Source organism: Ascaphus truei, chromosome 12, assembly GCF_040206685.1.
Source record: "Ascaphus truei isolate aAscTru1 chromosome 12, aAscTru1.hap1, whole genome shotgun sequence".
Lineage (NCBI taxonomy): Eukaryota > Metazoa > Chordata > Amphibia > Anura > Ascaphidae > Ascaphus > Ascaphus truei.
This window is the reverse complement of record NC_134494.1, coordinates 46,467,843-46,491,464: the sequence shown is the minus strand read 5'-3', so window position 1 is coordinate 46,491,464 and position 23,622 is coordinate 46,467,843. Positions and strand designations below refer to the sequence as shown.

The window sequence follows — 23,622 nt, the reverse complement described above, 5'->3', positions numbered from 1 at the left end:
TTCAGTATGTCAATCAGACTTCATCTGGTCTTATTACCCTACCATTTGATATCAAACTTGGTATTTGTTAAGGTTTGCCGAGTTGAATAGTATGGGCTCAATAATTTAGAAAGTACGAAGAGTTGAAAACAGTTAACGAACAACAGAATATGTATAGAATAATAAAAGATCAGTTTCAGAGATTAGGAAAACCGTTAATTAACTACAGGACCTAGCGTACAAAATAGTTAATCTTTGTGATTAGGAAAATAGTTCATCTTTGTAGGACAAGGGAGTTTATTTAAGTCGGGGCAAAGATTAATATTATGATCAAAAATCTAAATAAAAGGGTGTCTACAGATAAGGATGTAAAGGAACATTGTTCTATCATTAATGATTGACTGAAGAAATGTAAGGGAAGGACATATGGCTAGCAGTCAGAAAGAGGGTATAAGAAGTAGCTTGAAATGTCGGAACTGCTACCCGATGCTACCACTTATACTATAAGTCCTCCGCTCCATAAACAAATTCTATATGATGCCTGTATATGCAGCTTTGCCTCTCGTGCCTGGAGAATAAAGATTGGAACTGCCAAGACAGATTTATTTCAGGATACCTGTGCATGAAGGAGAGGGGCTCGCCCTTCTAACCCCAGAGCCTGGCTAAATTCCCACACGTGCATACTGCGTTCCTCCACTCGCGCCTCTGAACGCCTCTGGAGGAAATCTCACACTCTCGCAGACTTCCTTCACTACACATTTATGATATCCTGTTTCAACTCTGCCCTCTCTCAGGCTAAACAAACCTACTTAGTTTTTCACACATGGCTTCTCCATTATGGCTTTATTTGTGTTAAATAAAACATGACACGGTGTAATATGTCGTGTTGTTGTACATCTGAGGTTGTATTTACCTAATTTTAAGACCTGCTAAGGAACAGATGATTGTTATTCTGTCCTGATATGTAAAACCATGGAATTCAAAGAGGGTGCACTTTCTTTTTCACACCACTGTGCTATTGAAAATCAAACCCCCCCCCCCAATCCTGTTGTATTTCTGCACCCTTAACTCCCACGAGGAACGCACGCAGAATGCATACAGAACGTATAGTCGCACACTGTATGTTCCCCACAGTTGTTGTTCATTTGTGTAATAAGTTGTGCATAGAATGAGGTGAGGAAACCTTCACTGAGGAGAGGATTTATTTCAGACTACAGGGAATTTACGGTTATTAAATAATCTCTCCCCACATTTATCCCAGCACCGGGACGTCCCGAGCTGCAAAACAGCTGCAACCTCGGTGCTCACATCTGGATATAGAAACAGTGTCACTGTCATGTCACGGTGTGTCACTGGCATGTCACAGTGTCACTTTCATGTCACAGAGGGTCACTGTCACAGAGTGCCACAGTCATGTCACAGAGTTTCACTGTCACATCACAGGGTATCACCGCCATATCACAGCGTCACTGTCATGTTACGGGGTGACACTTTTATGTCGCGGAGGGTCACTGTCATGTCATGGAGTTCCACAGTCATGTCACCATGTGCTTCTCATCCTACACACTAACACACCCATCACAATTCTACATCATGGCAGAAACCCGTTTCCCTTCCGTTCCCCGGTCACATTTCTATCCGTGGTGGCATTTATGGGAAGTTGGTAATATTATTGTGACGGGAGGGGGTAACCAGGCTATACAATAAAGGTTACGCCCTCTGGTTACCCCTGAAACCGTGGGGTCCCTGGCAGCACCATAAGCCGGGGACCAGGGACTATACATGTGACAATTAAAGTGACCCCCGCTTTTCCCGTTTACATGTTCCCTTTGCCCTAGAACTGGGAAACTTCTTATGTGCAAGTTTTAGGTGGGGTATTTGGGTAGAAATGCAATTATTGTGTTTGCAGGAGTTCGGGGGCCGAAGTTACCGGTAGTCATCAGTAGTCCTTTAATTGTCCCCGGCGAGCAGGCGTGATTTGCCGGTACGCGGCGTGAATTACACCGGGACAAACCAGTGTCCCCCAGACTCTTGAGTTTCGAGCCCAAATATCCCAAACCCATTTCCCGTATAAGTATAAGGTTCCCCAGAGTCCATACTTTATAATGTTTTATACATTTGTTATAAGGCTCTATACAGTCAGCCAGGGCATCAGCATAGACGCCGGCATGTTTGTATAGGGTCCGTAGTATTTAGCCACATTGGTTTAGACTTGTTTCTTTTATCTCTCCCACCCTCTATATCTCTCCCTCCCTCTATATCTCTCCCTCTCTCCCCCTCTATATCTCTCCCTCCCTCTATATCTCTCCCTCTCTCCCCCTCTATATCTCTCCCTCCCTCTATATCTCTCCCTCCCTCCCGCTATATCTCTCCCTCTCTCCCCCTCTATATCTCTCCCTCCCTCTATATCTCTCCCTCCCTCTATATCTCCCCCTCCCTCTATATCTCCCCCTCCCTCTATATCTCCCCCTCCCTCTATATCTCCTCCTCCCCCTCCCTCCCCCTATATCTCCCCCTCCCTCTATATCTCCCCCTCCCTCCCCTCCCTCTATATCTCCCCATCCCTCTATATCTCTCCCTCCCCCTCCCTCTATATCTCCCCCTCCCGCTATATCTCCCCCTCTCCCTCTCCCTCCCTCCATATCTCCCCCTCCCTCTATATCTCCCCCTCCCCCTCCCTCTCTCTATATCTCCCACTCCCCCTCCCTCTCTCTATATCTCCCACTCCCCTCCCTCTCTCTATATCTCCCCCTCTCTATATATATATCTATCTATAAAAGTCAAACGATGTTTGTCTGTGGGTTTGTGCATTTTTTTTGTTAAACCCTTTGGCCAAAGCATTTAAAAGTGGGTGCACAAATTCCCTGGTGTGAATATAATAAAACTTGCACACATATTTCACTCTGTCAGCCGTATACATTCACCTTCTCTTCAATAGAAGGAAGTAGTCCCATGAATCAATTGATGATAAGAAATGAGATCCACAGTCCACAATGTCCCGTTCTTTTAGATTGGAGACTTGTCTGGAAATACAAATAAAACAACCATTGCGCAGTACCCTATGGTCAGTGTTACACCTCCACCGTTGCTATCTACTTACTTAAAAATAGATAAAAATGGGCCTCAAAAGGTTTCTTTACTCTCCTCACGGATGGCTCCGACTGATTCCTGCTACTGGTGACAAGATCCTTACTTCCAGCATCAGCAACGCCATACACCGAGTGGGAACAGAAATGGGCACCAATAGTGTAATACTATAAACATTTATTACTAAAAATAACAGGCTTAAAAACATGCACTCACATGCCGTAATGCCCTATGCGTGTCCTACAACGTGCCGTCCGCTTACATGGGAGGATGCCGAGGGATTGCAGGAGGAGGCTGGAGTCGGCGTGGATCCCCGTTTCGTGACTCTGACGTCACTTCTTCAGGGGTGAAGAAGAAGTGACGTCAGAGTCACGAAACGCGCGTAGGGTGGAGCTTGCAGGACGTGCCGCTACGTGCAGACCCTGTGTGAGGAGAAGAGTTTGATTGGCGGGAACGTCATCGGAGGAGGGACCAGGCGCTCCGAGTCGCGGCCACGAAACGGGGATCCACGCCGACTCCAGCCTCCTCCTGCAATCCCTCGGCATCCTCCCATGTAAGCGGACGGCACGTTGTAGGACACACATAGGGCATTACGGCATGTGAGTGCATGTTTTTAAGCCTGTTATTTTAGTAATAAATGTTTATAGTATTACACTATTGGTGCCCATTTCTGTTCCCACTCGGTGTATGGCGTTGCTGATGCTGGAAGTAAGGATCTTGTCACCAGTAGCAGGAATCAGTCGGAGCCATCCGTGAGGAGAGTAAAGAAACCTTTTGAGGCCCATTTTTATCTATTTTTAAGTAAGTAGATAGCAACGGTGGAGGTGTGTAACACTGACCATAGGGTACTGCGCAATGGTTGTTTTATTTGTATTTCCAGACAAGTCTCCAATCTAAAAGAACGGGACATTGTGGACTGTGGATCTCATTTCTTATCATCAATTGATTCATGGGACTACTTCCTTCTGTCAGGTTTAATATCTGTTAGTGCGCCAGGGAATCAATGTTTGTACTGTATGTATTTGTGCTTTTTGTCTTTTTGTTCATGCTCTGTATACATGCCTTGTGGATAGGTTTCTTTTATTCCTGAGGCAGCCATTCCCCAATCTACTAAAATAGTTTGTGAGGGATCACTATTAGGGTTTCCCATATAGGGGATCCCCTTCTGTTTGTAGAGCACCTGTTTATTTTAATTAGTATATAGATCTAGGGTTTTTAGGTTTGAGCGCTGATTATATGCTTTTAGTTTAAATTCTTTCTCTTCAATAGAGGGTGATGTCCACACTGACACTGGGGTGTATTTGTGCACCCACACTTTGCCTCTCAGTAAGGTAACTATGATACTGGCTTCGGCCAGATATAATTGCACTACTCACATAAAATGATGTTTATTTAACCCCTTCAGGGCTTTCACACATTGTTTCGCCAGTCCATGGGACATCTATTACATATATTTAGTGTAGGTTCCTGCATACGGTTATGCCTTGTCGTGGCATGCAGGGTTATAAATGCTTTGACCAAAGGGTTCAACAAAATACCCCTTTTCCATGAGATTATAATTTTATTTTTTGCCTAATTGGCAGGAATCGTTCTTTTTGTTTTTCTATATGTACAGTACAGTATATGTACAGTACAGTATATGTACAGTACAGTATATATACAGTAAGGCCCATCTTTTTACCAGCCGTAAACTTCTATAGGGAGGACTGCGTTATTATGTAAAGTTTATATTTATTACCCAAGGGTATACACTGATAAGTGTGCTTTTCTAATGTTTTAAAGACTGCCCATTTATCTTCCACATTTTTCCCAGCAAAAACATCATCCTATTGTATTACTTGTAGATTAGCCCTCAATTTATTAAAATCTGCCTTTCTAAGGGTTAATGTCTTTGATGAATCCAAGTAACAAAGTTTTTGATAAATTATTTAAAATGAGACCATCTGATCTCACTGTTACCCAAATGTTCCAGGACTTGAATATTTGCTGTTACTTCTACATTGTTTGATATGACAAATTCCAGTACTGCCCCTCTCCTGGTTGGTTCCTCAATAATTTGGGTCATATAATTGTATTTAAGCACCCCCAAAAAAACATTTTCTTTTTGTTGTAATGCTACTAATCTCATTGCCCCAGTCTATGTCTGGATAATTAAAATCCCCCATTATGCAAACATGACCTAGATTTGATGCTTTCTCCATTTGCAAAAGTATTTTGGCTTCCCTACCCCCTCCATCCTAGTTACAATGTAGAATTCATTACCCATGGAGACTGTGATGGCAGATACAATAGATATGTTCAAAAAAAGGTTGGACATCTTTTTAGAAAATAAAGGTATACAGGGATATACCTAATAAGTAAACATGGGAAGGATGTTGATCCAGGAGTAATCTGATTGCCAATTCTTGGAGTCAGGAAGGAATTTATTTTCCCCTTATGAGATATCATTGGATGATGCGTCACTGGGTTTCTGTTTGCCTTCCTCTGGATCAATAAGTACGGATATCGGATAAAGTATCTGTCACCTAAATTTAACACAGGTTGAACTTGGACGCATGTCTTTTTTCAACCTCGCCTATTATGTAACCTAGGAATAAAAGCAGTTTCAGTATGTTTGGTTCTCATTTGGGCATAATCATGTTGCAATTAAACAGAAAGATAATTATCTGCTGGTTTGTATTAATAGGTTCCACGTATTAGAAATGCACTACAGCAGCATAACCCTTGCAAAGAAAAATAAGGTGACAATATTTACACTATGTTAAAGCAGCATTTATTTTTTTCCCTTTAATATGTGCATCAATACAATTCACACAATTATAAGTAATTAGCTAATTATATATAATTAGCCGATTGAATGGCGAAGATTCGGCTCGGGGGTTCACTAAATGGCTGTCAGTGTTGCAGAAGAGGACCAAAGATGCAAAGTTCTGTGGTGAAGATCATGTGACCAGGCAGTCACTAGATACAATTGGTGCACTGCTAGAGAGAGGGCAGGGCTCAAAAAGGTGTGTGCTAGAGCCGGTTTCAGAAGAGGAAGGGGATGTGACTTTGCAAATGGTTGCTATAGAAACAAAAAATGCATGTTACAGTATAATACATTAAAAATGTAATTCAGAGTTTTTGTTTTTTGAAGTGAAACTTCTTTGCTGGCACCTACTAAACAAAAATTTCTGTTGGAGTAAATTGCATTCATGGAGACGGAAGTGACGTCACTGCTGGCAGAAGAGGCCGTAGGCGATGTCAGTGTTGACAGCTCGGCGCGCATGTGCAGAGGCCCTCCACACTCGGCGGGCATGCGCAGAGGCCTCTCGTGCTCGGCTCGCATGCGCAGAGGCCTCAAGTGCTCGTCGCGCATGCGCAGAGGTCTACTGCGCTCGGCGCACATGCGCAGAGGAATTCACAGCAGCAGCATAGGGTGACACACAGACAGACAAACACAGGCACCTGGATATGAAACATAACCACATAACTTCTATTTTTGCATGAGAAACAGATATCAGAGATTCTACATAGAAAACCCAGGTTTTTGGTATCATTTGATCCGTGTAATCACAACGATTACAAATATCTATTCGTCATTCTTGTGACTCGCTGTCAGACCCAGGATTTCATATTTAGTAACTTTACACAAACCTTTGGACTGTCTTCTTAGCCACACACCCGATAGTCCACAGTTCCCACAGAAATGCCTTTCAAGGTACATTTTAAGGGTTTAGTTTAGTCCCCTCTGTCAGGGAAGAGTTGCGATGCCATTTCAATCCCCCCTCCCCAACCCCTATTAACTCCAGTACCAACGACAAAAAAACAGGTGAGAGCTTTCCTGGGCTTAGCAGGGTATTATAGGAAATTTGTACCAAAATGTTCCACAGTCCTTGACCCCCTCACCAATCTAATACGAAACGTGGCACCCAATAAAGTCCCTTCTGTCAGGGAAGAGTTGCAATGCCATTTCAATCCCCCTTCCCCAGGTGTTAACCACAGGTATCTTTAGTCCTATAAAAACACATCAAATTAGGCCTGGTCAGTGATTTTACCGGCAATACAAACAATTCTTGTATTTTTAAGACAATTTGCAGTCAACATTAACCTATGAAGTGCCAGATTTATTCAAATACTTAATATTTTCTGACATATTCATTACAATGTCTATATAGTTTATCTATTGTATTGGGATGAGGGGGAGGAGCAAGGTGGGAGTGATTCTTTAAATATTCTAGATCCTGTGGAGTACATGGGGGTTAGTAGAGGGAGAATGTGTGAGGGAAAAAGTCTCTCTCTGCCGTCAATCACTGCTTCTTTGTAATACTGACAAAGATGTCACAGGCAGTTATCTAAATAGTATCCAGCACAGCTGTCACCTCAGAGGAAGAATCCATGTCTATTTCCTAGGCCAGGTACAGAGACTTACAGGGGGGGGGTAACAGAGAGAAGGGGCGGGGCAACAGAGAGAAGGGGCGGGGCAATAGAGAGGGGGGGGCAACAGATAGAAGGGGCGGCAACAGAGAGAAGGGGCAACAGAGAGAAGGGGCGGGGCAACAGAGAGAAGGGGCGGCAACAGAGAGGGGGGGGCAACAGAGAGGGGGGGGCAACAGAGAGGGGGGGGCAACAGAGAGAAGGGGCGGGGCAACAGAGAGAAGGGGCGGGGCAACAGAGAGAAGGGCGGCAACAGAGAGAAGGGGCGGCAACAGAGAGAAGGGGCGGCAACAGAGAGAAGGGGCGGCAACAGAGAGAAGGGGCGGCAACAGAGAGAAGGGGCAACAGAGAGAAGGGGCGGGGCAACAGAGAGAAGGGGCGGCAACAGAGAGGGGGGGCAACAGAGAGGGGGGGGGCAACAGAGAGAAGGGGCAGCAACAGAGAGAAGGGCGGCAACAGAGAGAAGGGGCGGCAACAGAGAGAAGGGGCGGCAACAAAGAGAAGGGGCGGCAACAGAGAGAAGGGGCGGGGCAACAGAGAGGGGGGGGCAACAGAGAGGGGGGCGGCAACAGAGAGGGGGGCGGCAACAGAGAGAAGGGGCGGCAACAGAGAGAAGGGGCGGGGCAACAGAGAGAAGGGGCGGGGCAACAGAGAAGGGGCGGCAACAGAGAGGGGGGGGCAACAGAGAGAAGGGGCGGCAACAGAGAGAAGGGGCGGCAACAGAGAGAAGGGGCGGGGCAACAGAGAGAAGGGGCGGGGCAACAGAGAGAAGGGGCGGGGCAACAGAGAGAAGGGGCGGGGCAACAGAGAGAAGGGGCGGCAACAGAGAGAAGGGGCGGCAACAGAGAGAAGGGGCGGCAACAGAGAGAAGGGGCGGCAACAGAGAGAAGGGGCGGCAACAGAGAGGTGGGGGCAATAGAGAAGGGGGGGCAACAGAGAGGGGGGGCAACAGAGAGGGGGGGCAACAGAGAGGGGGGGCAACAGAGAGGGGGGGCAACAGAGAGGGGGGGCAACAGAGAGGGGGGGCAACAGAGAGGGGGGGCAACAGAGAGGGGGGGCAACAGAGAGAGGGGGCAACAGAGAGAGGGGGGGCAACAGAGAGGGGGGGCAACAGAGAGAGGGGGGCAACAGAGAGAGGGGGGCAACAGAGAGGGGGGGCAACAGAGAGGGGGGGCAACAGAGAGGGGGGGCAACAGAGAGGGGGGGGGCAACAGAGAGGGGGGGCAACAGAGAGGGAGGCAACAGAGAGGGGGGGCAACAGAGAGGGAGGGGAACCGAGAGCCCCAAAAAGCACATTACCGAGAGCGAGCATTACCGAGTGCGAGCGTTACCGAGTGCGAGCGTTACCGAGTGCAAGCGTTACCGAGTGCGAGCGTTACCGAGTGCGAGCGTTACCGAGTGCGAGCGTTACCGAGTGCGAGCGTTACCGAGTGCGAGCGTTACCGAGTGCGAGCGTTACCGAGAGAGTTATGAGAGCGTTACAGAGAGAGAGTTATTAGAGCATTACAGAGAGAGAGTTATGAGAGCGTTACAGAGAGAGTTATGAGAGCGTTACAGAGAGAGAGTTATGAGATCGTTACAGAGAGAGTTATGAGATCGTTACAGAGAGAGAGTTATGAGAGCGTTACAGAGAGAGAGTTATAAGAGCGTTACAGAGAGAGAGTTATGAGAGCGTTACAGAGAGAGTTATGAGATCGTTACAGAGAGAGTTATGAGATCGTTACAGAGAGAGTTATGAGAGCGTTACAGAGAGAGAGTTATAAGAGCGTTACAGAGAGAGAGTTATGAGAGCGTTACAGAGAGAGTTATGAGAGCGTTACAGAGAGAGTTATGAGAGCGTTACAGAGAGAGAGTTATGAGAGCGTTACAGAGAGAGAGTTATGAGAGCGTTACAAAGAGAGAGAGAGTTATGAGAGGTTCATTCTCAGACTTTACACGCCTGTAATTATCTGGTCACCAAAGTCTTCCATAATCCCATTTATCAAACACTTCCGACTAAATTCCCAGCATGAAAAGTGTAAGCATCATATTGTGACTCAGATTATAATAGCGACTCATTCATTGCCGGGCTTTTGGTTGATGATGATGAATAGGGATTTCACGCCTAAACAATTACTGTTTGATTGCTTAGCTCAGTCCCTTATTCTGCCGCCGACGAGAGCTGCAGCTGCTGTGTATGGATCACACAGTGACTCTGTAGGGTTGTGTGTCTGGTGAACACCTAAAGTACCTGCTGCATTACATATCATCACGGGGCGCGTGACACGTGGCGACAAACCGTGACACCTACTCTGGGATAGTACCAATGTGAAAATGCTGTATTGTCTCACAGCCTTATTTTGCCTTAAAGGTGAGGGGGGCGGGGGGGGGGTGTTATTGTATGATTTAACCCCTATATATATACCCTGTGAAAAGAATTACGGAGTTTCCCGCCTTAATATGGGACGCAAGATACTGCAACGTGATGCAGACATCACAACCTCTATACATTATACACCCCCTATACATTATACACCGTTATCCACAGCACTCCCTATATATTATACACCTCTATACACAGTACTCCTTATACATTTTACACTGCTGTATGCAGTACTCCCTGTACATTATACAACTCTATACACAGCACTCCCTATACATTTTACACTTCTATACACAGCACTCCCTATACATCTATATGCACAGCCCTCTCTATACATTATGCACAACACTCCCTATACATTTTACACCTCTATACACAGCACTCCCTATACATTATACACCTCTATGCACAGCACTCCCTATACATTATACACCTCTATGTACAGCACGCCCTATACATTATACACAGCACTCCCTATACATTATACACCTATATACACTGCACTCCCTATACATACTGTATACAGGTGAAAACAGAAGAGAGAACCCGCTCAGCCTTCTAGTAATGAAATATGGATAAGCATGCAGGGGGCACTAGGGGAAGTGATATAGACATGTATAAATAGAAGGTAAAATTATTTCATTGCATTTTAAATATTATTCATGATTACAATACTTTTCCATGTCAGGGACGTCCTCATATTCACTATAGGTTATGCGCCTTACAGTACGTAATTTACCACCTATTTATACATCAGTACTTACTCTACTGCTTAGGGAGTGCATGCAATGAGGGGGCTTCACACCCTGTCCTACTCCCCTTCCTTGGGAGGGATAGGGGTCTTCTCTTTTACCTCTATATACAGTACAGCACTCCCTATACATTATACACAGCACTCCCTAAACATTATATACCGCTATACACAGCACTTCCTATACATTATACACAGCACTCCCTGTACATTATATACCTCTATACATTATACACCCCCATAACTTTTGCTATCTCTATACATTTTACACCACTATACAGTATACTGTACACCCCTATGCATTAAATACTTTATGCATTATACACCCCTATGCAGTATATACCTCTATGGATTTGTCCAAGTAATATTTTGTATACTAAAGGAGCAGAAAAACCCATATATACATCAGAGCCCTGCTGCTTACAGGTTACACCCCTGCAGGAAAAGTGCAGCAGTGGGAGCAGCGCCTCTCGCGTCTGTAGACCTTTGCGTGTACAGTATATACAGTGCAACACATACATTGTGCATGTGTACAGTGTGTAGATGGTAGAACACATTGAGCGCACGTGCGTGAATGACACAGTGAGTGTGTAGCGCAGTGGGATACATAGTGCAGAGTATACAGTTGCACCTCCCGAAATTTCCATGACGCCGTGTAACACATCTGCAACATATCTGCAACATATCTGCAACATATCTGCAACATATCTGCAACATATCTGCAACATATCTGTCTCCGAGTTATCTCACCTGGGCGTCCATCGTTTGGTTTGGGCTGAATTTCTTCCACACATTCTGCAGGAAACCATCCCAAGTGCCCACGGGCGTTTCCTTCCCAGAATCCTCCTTCCCCAATGCTCACAACTGCACGGAAAAAAGATTCAAAAGTCAAATCAAAAGAAGAATTTGTTCTCTTGCTACAGACACACACCAGCAGTGGATCGTACGTGGAACTGCGTGTACTTAACGCCTTCACGGGTACCAGGGAAAGGTAAATAAACAGGGTTGTTTGCCATTAGAAATGTAGCTGCAATGTGGTTGAAACATTATGCATACATAATGGCATGATATAATTATATATTCACAGTGATAATACGCACACAGCTTATTCATGTACAGCACGCGGATCCAGGGTAATTAGGCACTTCATCTAGCAGGTTGCTGGGACCCAGTGGGTAGCAGAAGACACATCCGGAAATAGTGTTATGAGAGAGAAACTGATATTGGGAATAAAACACACTGAATAAAGAATGCAATACGAGCTGCAGGGACCTGCGCCTCCGGTGCCGGGCAGATAGCAGGACATTCCCTGGCCCATCTTCTTCTGCATGAAAAGTCTTCGGGTACAATTAACGCTGTCCAGAGCGAACATCTCATTTTGTAGACACTGAGAACTTGGGCCAAAGTCACATGAGACGGCCACTGGGCTGCCAACATCTCCACCCACTTCAAAGGCTCCATGTAAGTATGTTGCACTACTGTTAGTATTCTTGTGAGATGACACAATGAGGTGTGGTTGTGTATGGAAACCTTATAGCTGTGCTAGATTGTAAGGACAGAGACGCTCTCATCATTAACACGACGGACGGTTTTATAAAGGGGAGCTGCGATGCCATATTTCCTGCCACCTCTTTATTTTACTGCGCCGATCACAGACTTCGCTCAGAGCCGCTGTGTCGTATTCAGCGCGGCACCGCTGCTTTATCGCACCTTGTGACGCCGCAAAGTGGGGGAAAAAGTCACTCGTGGCTGAGCGGAAGGTCTCAGAAGGAAATCCGGAAGAACTCGTTTACAATATAGCGAGACAGAAGGATTTAAACCCATAAGGAAAGTAATCAGTGTCATTTTAGGGGGCATTATAAGTCCATAACCAGCAATAAAGTTCTAATAGGGCTTGCACTCATGTCTACTGTATATACACAGGGTCAGCCTTACATACACTCATACACGTATCCATACATACATACATATATACATACACGTATCCATACATACATTCACCCATACATACACTCATACACGTATCCATACATACACACGTATATACATACACTTATCCATACATACAATCATACACGTATCCATACATACCTACATGTATCCATACATACATTCACCCATACATACACACGTATCCATACATACACGTATCCATACATACTCATACACGTATCCATACATACACGTATCCATACACAGATACACGTATCCATACACAGATACACGTATCCAAACATAAATGTATCCATACATACACACACACACACACACGTATCCATACATACACATACATGTATCCATACATACACATACATGTATCCATACACACATACACGTATCCATACACACATACACGTATCCATACACACATACACGTATCCATACACACATACACGTATCCATACACACATACACGTATCCATACATACACTCATACATGTATCCATACACACATACGTATCCATACATACACTCATACACATATCCATACACGTATGTTGCATCCATACATATTCATACATGCATACATACACGCATCAATACATACATCCAAGCATGGATGCATATAAAACTAGATACGTACACTCATACATGCATGCACTTAGGCCCATATACACATATACACATATACACATGTACACGCACAGAACAGACTGGCGCTCGTATCTGCACTCACAGACTTCCAGGAAAAATCCTGTAGAGGTTGGAAACCCTGCATCTCACTCACGCGTGTGCTGGTAACATGTACCGTGTGATGCGGTTACTCTTAAGTCTCTGATGGACGTTTCATTGGTCGGTGTTGATTAATTATTCTTTACTGCATTATTGTACCTGGCCGGGTTAAGTTTCCTCTCTGCGAGGACATTACATGCAGAGTTCTGGGACCTCGGGCCAGTATTTTGGGGCGATGTGAATTTCCTGGCCTTCAGCAGCACACGTGCCACAGAATATTATCAAACACTACAAAGCAGGAGAATATTAATGATTGCCAGATATCCATCACATTAATTATGGAGAAGGAGGGGTACACGGGGTCTCTTGCATGGTTAGTAGCTTTTCAATTTGTTCCACTACACTTTGAATTTTAAATAATTACGCACATTTGGCTCCGGGATAGCAGAAGTGATAAATATCTCCTGATAAAAACATTCATCATACGTCATGCATGTATAACATGATGTATACATACTATGGGTATGTTAAAGTGTATACAGTGCATAGTAAGCGTGTCATCACTCTTTCAGCGGCTCTGATTGGCTGAAGGTGCTATGGTTATAGAGCAGTGGTACCGTGCAAACCCAGACAAAGTATCTGTCCTGGATCCGATCCTTAGCAGGATGCGCTCAGGAGGTCTCAGATTCATCTGACCGTGCTGTCCTCCGCAGGGCTACCTGGCCACTTACCAATAAGGTACCGTGATTATCTGCTGCTACCTGGCGCTCGCAGTGAGCTGCAGTGGGAGCTGGGCGGCGCTTTGGACTCTGGCCCGAGTATTAGCGACGGCCCCACGGGGGTTCTCCCAGCTCCGCAGAACCGCTCTGCCTCTGTCTGACCTGCATCGCCCCAGGATCTCCGAGCGACAGCAGGAAAGTTACCGTCAATTTATATAGCGCTGGCAATAAATTACACGGACTTCCTGACACTTCTGGCTACTTGCAGTCGGTGACACTTTTAACTACCTGTACAAACCATACACGTTTTTGTGCCCGATACTACTATACAAAGGCTGCAGATTCATTAGAAACGGTTGATGAAGCACATGTTTCAAATAAATAATTTTGTATTTTGTCCCGGTTTGTCACTTTAAGCAGTATGGTCACCTTACTTTATCAATAAGAGGCCCAGGAGGAGGCTGCGTGTATGTACACGTGTGTGACCCTGGAATTAACATGCAGATTGCACGTGTGCTTTCGTGTGCAGGATAAAAATGTCCAACCAATATCTACCCCAATAACGGAAAATGATTAGCAACCAAAGGTATTTGGTTTTTCTCCAAAAAAATAATAACTTGGCATCAATTTGCTAATATTTGTACGGTGAAACTGTGTGTTTGCTGACAGAAGTTGCCGCTTTGTTAGTGTATACAGGTTGGTCCCTCTGACAATGAAGGCGCCTCAGCACATGGCTTACATACGCTGGCTCAGATTCCATGCCGTGCATGTATCCGGAAGGCTGACTGATGGATTGCTAATCACACAGTACACTTCATTTCATTAATCAACCTATAATCTGCCAAAGCCGTCTGCTCAGAAACATGAAGCGTCATTTGCCGATTTCCTTTCCAATCATCTATTAGAACACACGGCACAGAGCTACGTGCACCATCTCCACAACACCAACACACCAGCCTAACACACAGGCCGACAGTGTGACAAACACACAACACAGAGCTACGTGCACCATCTCCACAACACCAACACACCAGCCTAACACACAGGCCGACAGTGTGACAAACACACAACACAGAGCTACGTGCACCATCTCCACAACACCAACACACCAGCCTAACACACAGGCCGACAGTGTGGCAAACACACAACACAGAGCTACGTGCACCATCTCCACAACACCAACACACCAGCCTAACACACAGGCCGACAGTGTGACACACACACAACACAGAGCTACGTGCACCATCTCCACAACACCAACACACCAGCCTAACACACAGGCCGACAGTGTGGCAAACACACAACACAGAGCCATGTGCACCATCTCCAAACACCAACAAACCAGCCTAACACACAGGCCGACAGTGTGACAAACACACAACACAGAGCTACGTGCACCATCTCCACAACACCAACACACCAGCCTAACACACAGGCCGACAGTGTGACACACACACAACACAGAGCTACGTGCACCATCTCCACAACACCAACACACCAGCCTAACACACAGGCCGACAGTGTGACACACACACAACACAGAGCTACGTGCACCATCTCCACAACACCAACACACCAGCCTAACACACAGGCCGACAGTGTGACAAACACACAACACAGAGCTACGTGCACCAACTCCACAACACCAACACACCAGCCTAACACACAGGCCGACAGTGTGACAAACACACAACACAGAGCTATGTGCACCAACTCCACACCACCAACACACCAGCCTAACACACAGGCCGACAGTGTGACACACACACAACACAGAGCTACGTGCACCAACTCCACAACACCAACACACCAGCCTAACACACAGGCCGACACTGTGACAAACACACAACACAGAGCTACGTGCACCATCTCCACAACACCAACACACCAGCCTAACACACAGGCCGACAGTGTGACAAACACACAACACAGAGCTATGTACACCATCTCCACAACACCAACACACCAGCCTAACACACAGGCCGACAGTGTGACCAACACACAACACAGAGCTATGTGCACCATCTCCACAACACCAACAAATCAGCCTAACACACAGGCCGACAGTGTGACCAACACACAACACAGAGCTACGTGCACCATCTCCACAACACCAACACACCAGCCTAATACACAGGCCGACAGTGTGACAAACACACAACACGGAGCTAAGTGCATCATCTCCACAACACCAACAAACCAGCCTAACACACAGGCCGACAGTGTGACAAACACACAACACAGAGCTATGTGCACCATCTCCACAACACCAACACACCAGCCTAACACACAGGCCGACAGTGTGACAAACACATAACACAGAGCTAAGTGTACCATCTCCACAACACCAACACACCAGCCTAACACACAGGCCGACAGTGTGACAAACACACAATACAGAGCTACGTGCACCATCTCCACAACACCAACACACCAGCCTAACACACAGGCTGACACTGTGACAAACACACAACACCGAGCTACGTGCACCATCTCCACAACACCAACACACCAGCCTAACACACCGGCCGACAGTGTGACAAACAGACAACACAGAGCTACGTGCACCATCTCCCCAACACCAACAAACCAGCCTAACACACAGGCCGACAGTGTGACACACACACAACACAGAGCTACGTGCACCATCTCCACAACACCAACAAACCAGCCTAACACACAGGCCGACAGTGTGACAAACACACAACACAGAGCTACGTGCACCATCTCCACAACACCAACACACCAGCCTAACACACCGGCCGACAGTGTGACAAACAGACAACACAGGGCTATGTGCACCATCTCCACAACACCAACACACCAGCCTAACACACAGGCCGACAGTGTGACAAACACACAACACAGAGCTAAGTGTACCATCTCCACAACACCAACAAACCAGCCTAACACACAGGCCGACAGTGTGACAAACACAATCTTTCATATTATTTAGCAATCGCTGCACACTGCTCACCCACCGTACAGCACATGGAACAGTGTTTACGTACATTACTTATTATTATTTAAGCGCTCAATTAAATGCTAAAATTTGAGATTTTAATTCAAATAATCTTTATTTCAATTTTCATTCATTGGTTTCTGGTCAGTATTTGGGAACATGTTACAATTGGAGTTCTTTATAAAGAAACATATTCCACGTCATTTTTTTTCAAATTTAAATATATACAGTATATATATATTTTTTTTTTAATAAATCCGGTGCCATTTTTGACCCTGTTTTGCAACGGACATGTTTGGATACATAGTAACTAACCTCTTATCCTGTCTCCTTTGTGGAGGGGAATCTCGCCTTCTCCCTGAGGTTGATACGGCTTCACGACGATAAAATGCCGCCCCGGTAATGCGCTGTACAGCTTGCGTTTCGGGCACGGAAAGTCCAGCGCAGACACAGTCTCCGTGTTGGCACCAGGACTGAAAAGTAAGACAGTAACAAGTCCCAATCAGATACATCACCGTTACAAACCTCAGCAGGAGGCAGAACACCCATGGGGGGATATTCACCAAAAAACACCCGGTGTAAAAGCAGCAGCAGAATTAGTCAATAAAAACAAACATTGAACGCAGTGGGATTGTTATTTGAGAAATCCAGTGTTTTATATCTGTATTCAGTTTTGATAAATAAGCCGCATTTGAGAAAATACTTTTCAGAAGCATTTTTTTTTTAAAAACAACTCTGAATTACTTTTTGAATGTATTATAATGTAACAAACATTTTTTGTTTCTATAGCAACCATTTACAAAGTCACATCCCCTTCCTCTTCTGAAACAGGCTCTGGCACACTCCTTTTTGAGCCCTGACCTCTCTGTAGCAGTGCACCAATTGCATCTTTGGTCCTCTTCTGCTGCACTGACAGCCATTCAGAACGGATCGATAAGCAATTTAGCTAATTACTTATCATTGTGTGGGTTGTATCGATGCACATATTAAAGGCGGAAAAAATTATAATTAAAAAAAAATGGCAGCTTTGACTGCGGCTTTAATTGAAAAGGGCGTGTGAACTAATGACACGTTAATGTGCTTTATGTAAATCAGTAACAATAATCCGTCCTGAAACCACAGAGACAGATTTGACACCCGAGAGCTGCAGCGGAGACGCAAAGGCCTCGTCCAGGGTGGCGATGAGTGGACGGGCGCGATCAAACACATTGCTTCGCTGTGTTTGTCCAGCGTGAGTCTGCTAGTGACCGCACGGCGCGCAGCTGCTTGGCGAGACCAAGCAATTTGATTTGCCACTCGCTGGCGCGTTACGTGAACCAGCTGCGTGACATCATGGCCGCGCCCCACTACATGCGCAACTAGCAGGACACAAATATCCCCCACCCTGGCCGCAGCCTTTCTCCTGTTCTGCAGGAAACAAACGGCGGTAAACTCCGCCAGGCAAGGTAACAGCAGTTAAAACGTCTATTTATTGGCACAAAATAATTAAAAATGAAATGTGCCAATAAATAGAAGTTTTAACTGCTGTTACCTTGCCTGGTGGAGTTTCCTTTGGTTGTGCACCGCCGTTTTGTTTCCTGTTCTCCCGGCGCTGCCGTTTGGTTTGGAGCACGCCCCGCAGCTCCAGCCACTCTGCCTACAAACAAGGAACAAGGTAGATGTGATGCTCCAAAATTGTGACCAGTCCTGTAAATTGAGTATCCAAATGTATAAGTCCACAATGGGTTAATCCCAAACACGATGGAGTGCCCCTAATAAAGTTGATTAGGAACTGGTGGGAATAAGTGTACCAGAGGAGTCGGCTTGACACCCACAACTATAACACAACCCAACCAGTACAATGCTTATAAACGGACAATGTCCGTGGCAGACAGGAATAAAATAAGGCACTGCGGCACTTTACCTGTGCTACCCAAGGGGCACTCTCGTCGTTAAATTGACAAAGTACCTTGAGTACGAAACGCGTAGGTGCGTTTACCTAGTCCATATCCTCTATCTACGCTCTCTATCTTCCTGCCTACAAACAAGGAAGACAGCGAGGACCGCCACAATGTGTCTGCATCATGAAAATAAGCTACTGTATGCTATTGGTTACCACTATTTATTCAATCAAGCTTATGTGATACTCACTCCCTGGATATACTTGTTATAACAGTTGGGACAGAGGAATTGCTGCCTTATGCAATTTGGGCCATTGCTTCATTTTCTATGGACATGTGCCTGTGCTGTGGGGTTGGATGCACTCTTTGGGTTTACTCAATACATAGCTTACCTGGTAATCATTTCTCCTGTTCTGTGGAGGAAATACAGTAGCTCATGAAAAGACAGCTTTACATTGAAAGAGAGCTCACTTCTAAACCAATGAGACAGTCAGGATTGTATCAGAACTTTTACCCACTTAAGGCCTCGGCCATGTTACCTGCTGGCGTGTGGAGGCGCGCAGAGGCTCAGGGAAAGCATGGGTGCTTTCCCTGGCCTTAGACAGCGCGCCGTCCGGGGGCGTGTTGGCAGGCGGGTCAGTGACGTCACGGAGCTGGTTCGCCCTCATTGGGCAAACCGCTCACGTGACCGGCCCTGCGCTCCGGCGAGCGCTGAAATGTAAAATTCTGCTAAGACCTGCGCTTCCGCGCGCTTGCGGAAGCGTAGGCGAGCCCCTACTAAAGCCGCTCTCATTGCGGCTGTAGGGGCTAACAGGTAAGTACAAGCGCGCCTCAGCACGGCTCAGCTGACCATGCCCGAGGCCTAACATGTAACTGTGTTATCTGTCTAAAACAGAGGTTCCAGAAATGAGTTCTTGTATGTATCTATATTTTTATTTATATAGTGTCAATAATGTAAACAGCGCCTTAATACAAAGTATTACACACACACTACGGGGATAACTGCAACAGCTAAATGACAACATAAGACTAAGTGAGACCTTCCCTAAAGAGCTTACAATCTAAGAGATTTTACAACAGGTCCCGATCCATGAACCCACCGCTGCAAAATCTTGTGAGAAAAGAAAGATGACACCAGCAAGGGTAACCACAACACACAAGCGTATCACTAGCGATTCAAATAAGGATGAAGTGCCAGAGGCAGCAAGCAAGCAGGAAAGAGACAGCAAGCAAGCAGGAAAGAGGCAGCAAGCAAGCAGAAAAGAGGCAACCAGCAAGCAGGAAAGAGACAGCAAGCAAGCAGGAAAGAGACAACAAACGGGAAAGAGGCAGCCAGCAAGCGGGAAAGAGGCAACCAGCAAGCGGGAAAGAGGCAACCAGCAAGCGGGAAAGAGGCAACCAGCAAGCGGGAAAGAGGCAACCAGCAAGCGGGAAAGAGGCAACCAGCAAGCGGGAAAGAGGCAGCAAGCAAGCGGGAAAGAGGCAGCCAGCAAGCGGGAAAGAGGTAACCAGCAAGCGGGAAAGAGGCAACCAGCAAGCGGGAAAGAGGCAGCAAGCAAGCGGGAAAGAGGCAGCAAGCAAGCGGGAAAGAGGCAGCAAGCAAGCGGGAAAGAGGCAACCAGCAAGCGGGAAAGAGGCAGCAAGCAAGCGGGAAAGAGACAACCAGCAAGCGGGAAAGAGGCAGCGAGCAAGCGGGAAAGAGACAACAAATGGGAAAGAGGCAGTATAATGCAGCACAGCGCACTGAAATATAATATAATACAGTGCAGAGCAGGGCAGTATAACACAGAGCAGGGCAGTATAACACAGACAAGGACAGTATAACGCAGAGCAGGGCAGTATAGCACAGCACAGCACAGTATAACGCAGAGCAGGGCAGTATAACACAGTATAACGCAGAGCAGGGCAGTATAGCACAGCACAGGACAGTATAACGCAGAGCAGGGCAGTATAGCACAGCACAGCACAGTATAACGCAGAGCAGGACAGTATAACACAATATAACGCAGAGCAGGGCAGTATAGCACAGCACAGGACAGTATAACGCAGAGCAGGGCAGTATAGCACAGAGCAGGGCAGTATAACGCAGAGCAGGGCAGTATAACACATCACAGCACAGGACAGTATAACACAGAGCAGGACAGTATAACGCAGAGCAGGGCAGTATAACGCAGAGCAGGGCAGTATAACACATCACAGCACAGGACAGTATAACACAGAGCAGGACAGTATAACACAGAGCAGGGCAGTATAACGCAGAGCAGGGCAGTATAACGCAGAGCAGGGCAGTATAACACAGCACAGGACAGTATAACACAGCACAGCACAGGGCAGTATAACACAGAGCAGGACAGTATAACACATCACAGGACAGTATAGCACAGCACAGGGCAGTATAACGCAGCACAGGGCAGTATAACACAGAGCAGGGCAGTATAACACAGCACAGGACAGGGCAGTATAACGCAGAGCAGGGCAGTATAACACAGCACAGGACAGTATAACGCAGAGCAGGGCAGCATAGCACAGCACAGCACAGGACAGTATAACACAGAGCAGGACAGTATAACACATCACAGGACAGGACAGTATAGCACAGCACAGGACAGTATAACAGCACAGGACAGTATAGCACAGCACAGGGCAGTATAACGCAGCACAGGGCAGTATAACACAGAGCAGGGCAGTATAACACAGCACAGGACAGGGCAGTATAACGCAGAGCAGGGCAGTATAACACAGCACAGCACAGGACAGTATAACGCAGAGCAGGGCAGTATAGCACAGCACAGCACAGCACAGCACAGGACAGTATAACACAGCACAGGACAGTATAACGCAGAGCAGGGCAGCATAGCACAGCACAGGACAGTATAACGCAGAGCAGGGCAGTATAGCACAGCACAGGACAGTATAACACAGCACAGGACAGTATAACGCAGAGCAGGGCAGTATAACACAGCACAGGACAGTATAACGCAGAGCAGGGCAGTATAACACAGCACAGGACAGTATAACGCAGAGCAGGGCAGCATAGCACAGCACAGCACAGGACAGTATAACACAGCACAGGACAGTATAACGCAGAGCAGGGCAGCATAGCACAGCACAGCACAGGACAGTATAACACAGAGCAGGACAGTATAACGCAGAGCAGGGCAGTATAACGCAGAGCAGGGCAGTATAATGCAGAGCAGGGCAGTATAACGCAGAGCAGGGCAGTATAACACAGCACAGCACAGGACAGTATAACGCAGAGCAGGGCAGTATAGCACAGCACAGGACAGTATAACACAGAGCAGGACAGTATAACACAGAGCAGGGCAGTATAACACAGCGCAGCACAGGGCTGTGTAACGCAGAGCAGGGCAGTATAACGCAGAGCAGGGCAGTATAACACAGCACAGGGCAGTATAACACAGCACAGGGCAGTATAACACAGCACAGGGCTGTATAACGCAGAGCAGGGCAGTATAACACAGCACAGCACAGGGCTGTATAACGCAGAGCAGGGCAGTATAACACAGGACACAGTGCTGTACACCTCCTGTTTACAGTATTTCTGGTACAGCCAGTCCTCGATTATCCAACGGGATCCATTCTGGAAGTAGCGTTGGAAGCGAGTCCCATGTTAATCAGTGGCGGTGAGCATCGGGTAACGCATTCGGGCGTCGGGTAACGCATTCAGGCGTCGGATAACGCATTCAGGCGTCGGATAACGCATTCAGGCGTCTGATAACGCTTTCAGGCGTCGGATAACGCATTCAGGCGTCGGATAACGCATTCAGGCGTCGAACAACGCATTCAGGCGCCGGACAACGCATTCAGGCGTCGGGTAACGCATTCAGGCGTCGGATAACGCATTCAGGCGTCGGATAACGCATTCAGGCGTCGGGTAACGCTTTCAGGCGTCGGATAACGCATTCAGGCGTCGGGTAACGCTTTGAGGCGTCGGATAACGCATTCAGGCGTCGGGTAACGCTTTGAGGCGTCGGGTAACGCATTCAGACGTCGGGTAACGCATTCAGGCGTCGGATAACGCATTCAGGCGTCGGATAACGCATTCAGGCGTCGGATAACGCATTCAGGCGTCGGGTAACATATTCAGGCGTCGGGTAACGCATTCAGGCGTCGGATAACGCATTCAGGCGTCGGGTAACGCATTCATGCGTCGGATAACGCATTCAGGCGTCGGGTAACGCATTCAGGCGTCGGGTAACGCATTCAGGCGTCGGGTAACGCATTCAGGCGTCGGGTAACGCATTCAGGCGCCGGGTAACGCATTCAGGCGTCGGGTAACGCTTTCAGGCGTCGGATAACGCATTCAGGCGTCGGATAACGCATTCAGGCGTCGGATAACGCATTCAGGCGTCGGGTAACGCATTCAGGCGTCGGGTAACGCATTCAGGCGTCAGATAACGCATTCAGGCGCCGGACAACGCATTCAGGCGTTGGATAACGCATTCAGGCGCCGGAAACGCATTCAGGCGTCAGATAACGCATTCGGGCGTCAGATAACGCATTCAGACGTCGGATAACGGCCCATAGGGTTGCATTGCAAAGCGCCGGATATGCCGTCTGTTGTAAAGTGAAATGTCGGATAGCGAGTACCGCCTGTATTAACATACAAGCCGGATGTCAAGCAAGATGGCCCCTTTAACGCTTTGAAGGAAAGAATGACGAGGAACGCCAATTTCAGCGTAGAAAGCCGCGCCTGATTAAACTATTGTCTTATTTTGCCTCTGTCAGCACAAGGGGACATGAGCCCCGCTTACACCGTATAAAGATCTGTG

At 46.9% G+C, this 23,622-nt stretch overlaps 1 protein-coding gene across 9 annotated transcripts in view; it reads right to left on the bottom strand.

Annotated features, from left to right (window-relative positions):
• SHANK2 (SH3 and multiple ankyrin repeat domains 2) overlaps positions 1 to 23,622 on the bottom strand; it is a 468,530-nt gene that overhangs the window by 225,157 nt on the left and 219,751 nt on the right. For all 9 annotated transcript variants that reach the window (XM_075567606.1, XM_075567608.1, XM_075567607.1 and 6 more), the window contains 2 exons: positions 17,265 to 17,422; positions 11,346 to 11,459 (listed from right to left, as the gene is read on the bottom strand). In XM_075567606.1, the coding sequence (XP_075423721.1) occupies positions 11,346 to 11,459; positions 17,265 to 17,422 (272 nt within the window). The remainder of the gene's footprint in view (positions 1 to 11,345; positions 11,460 to 17,264; positions 17,423 to 23,622) is intronic.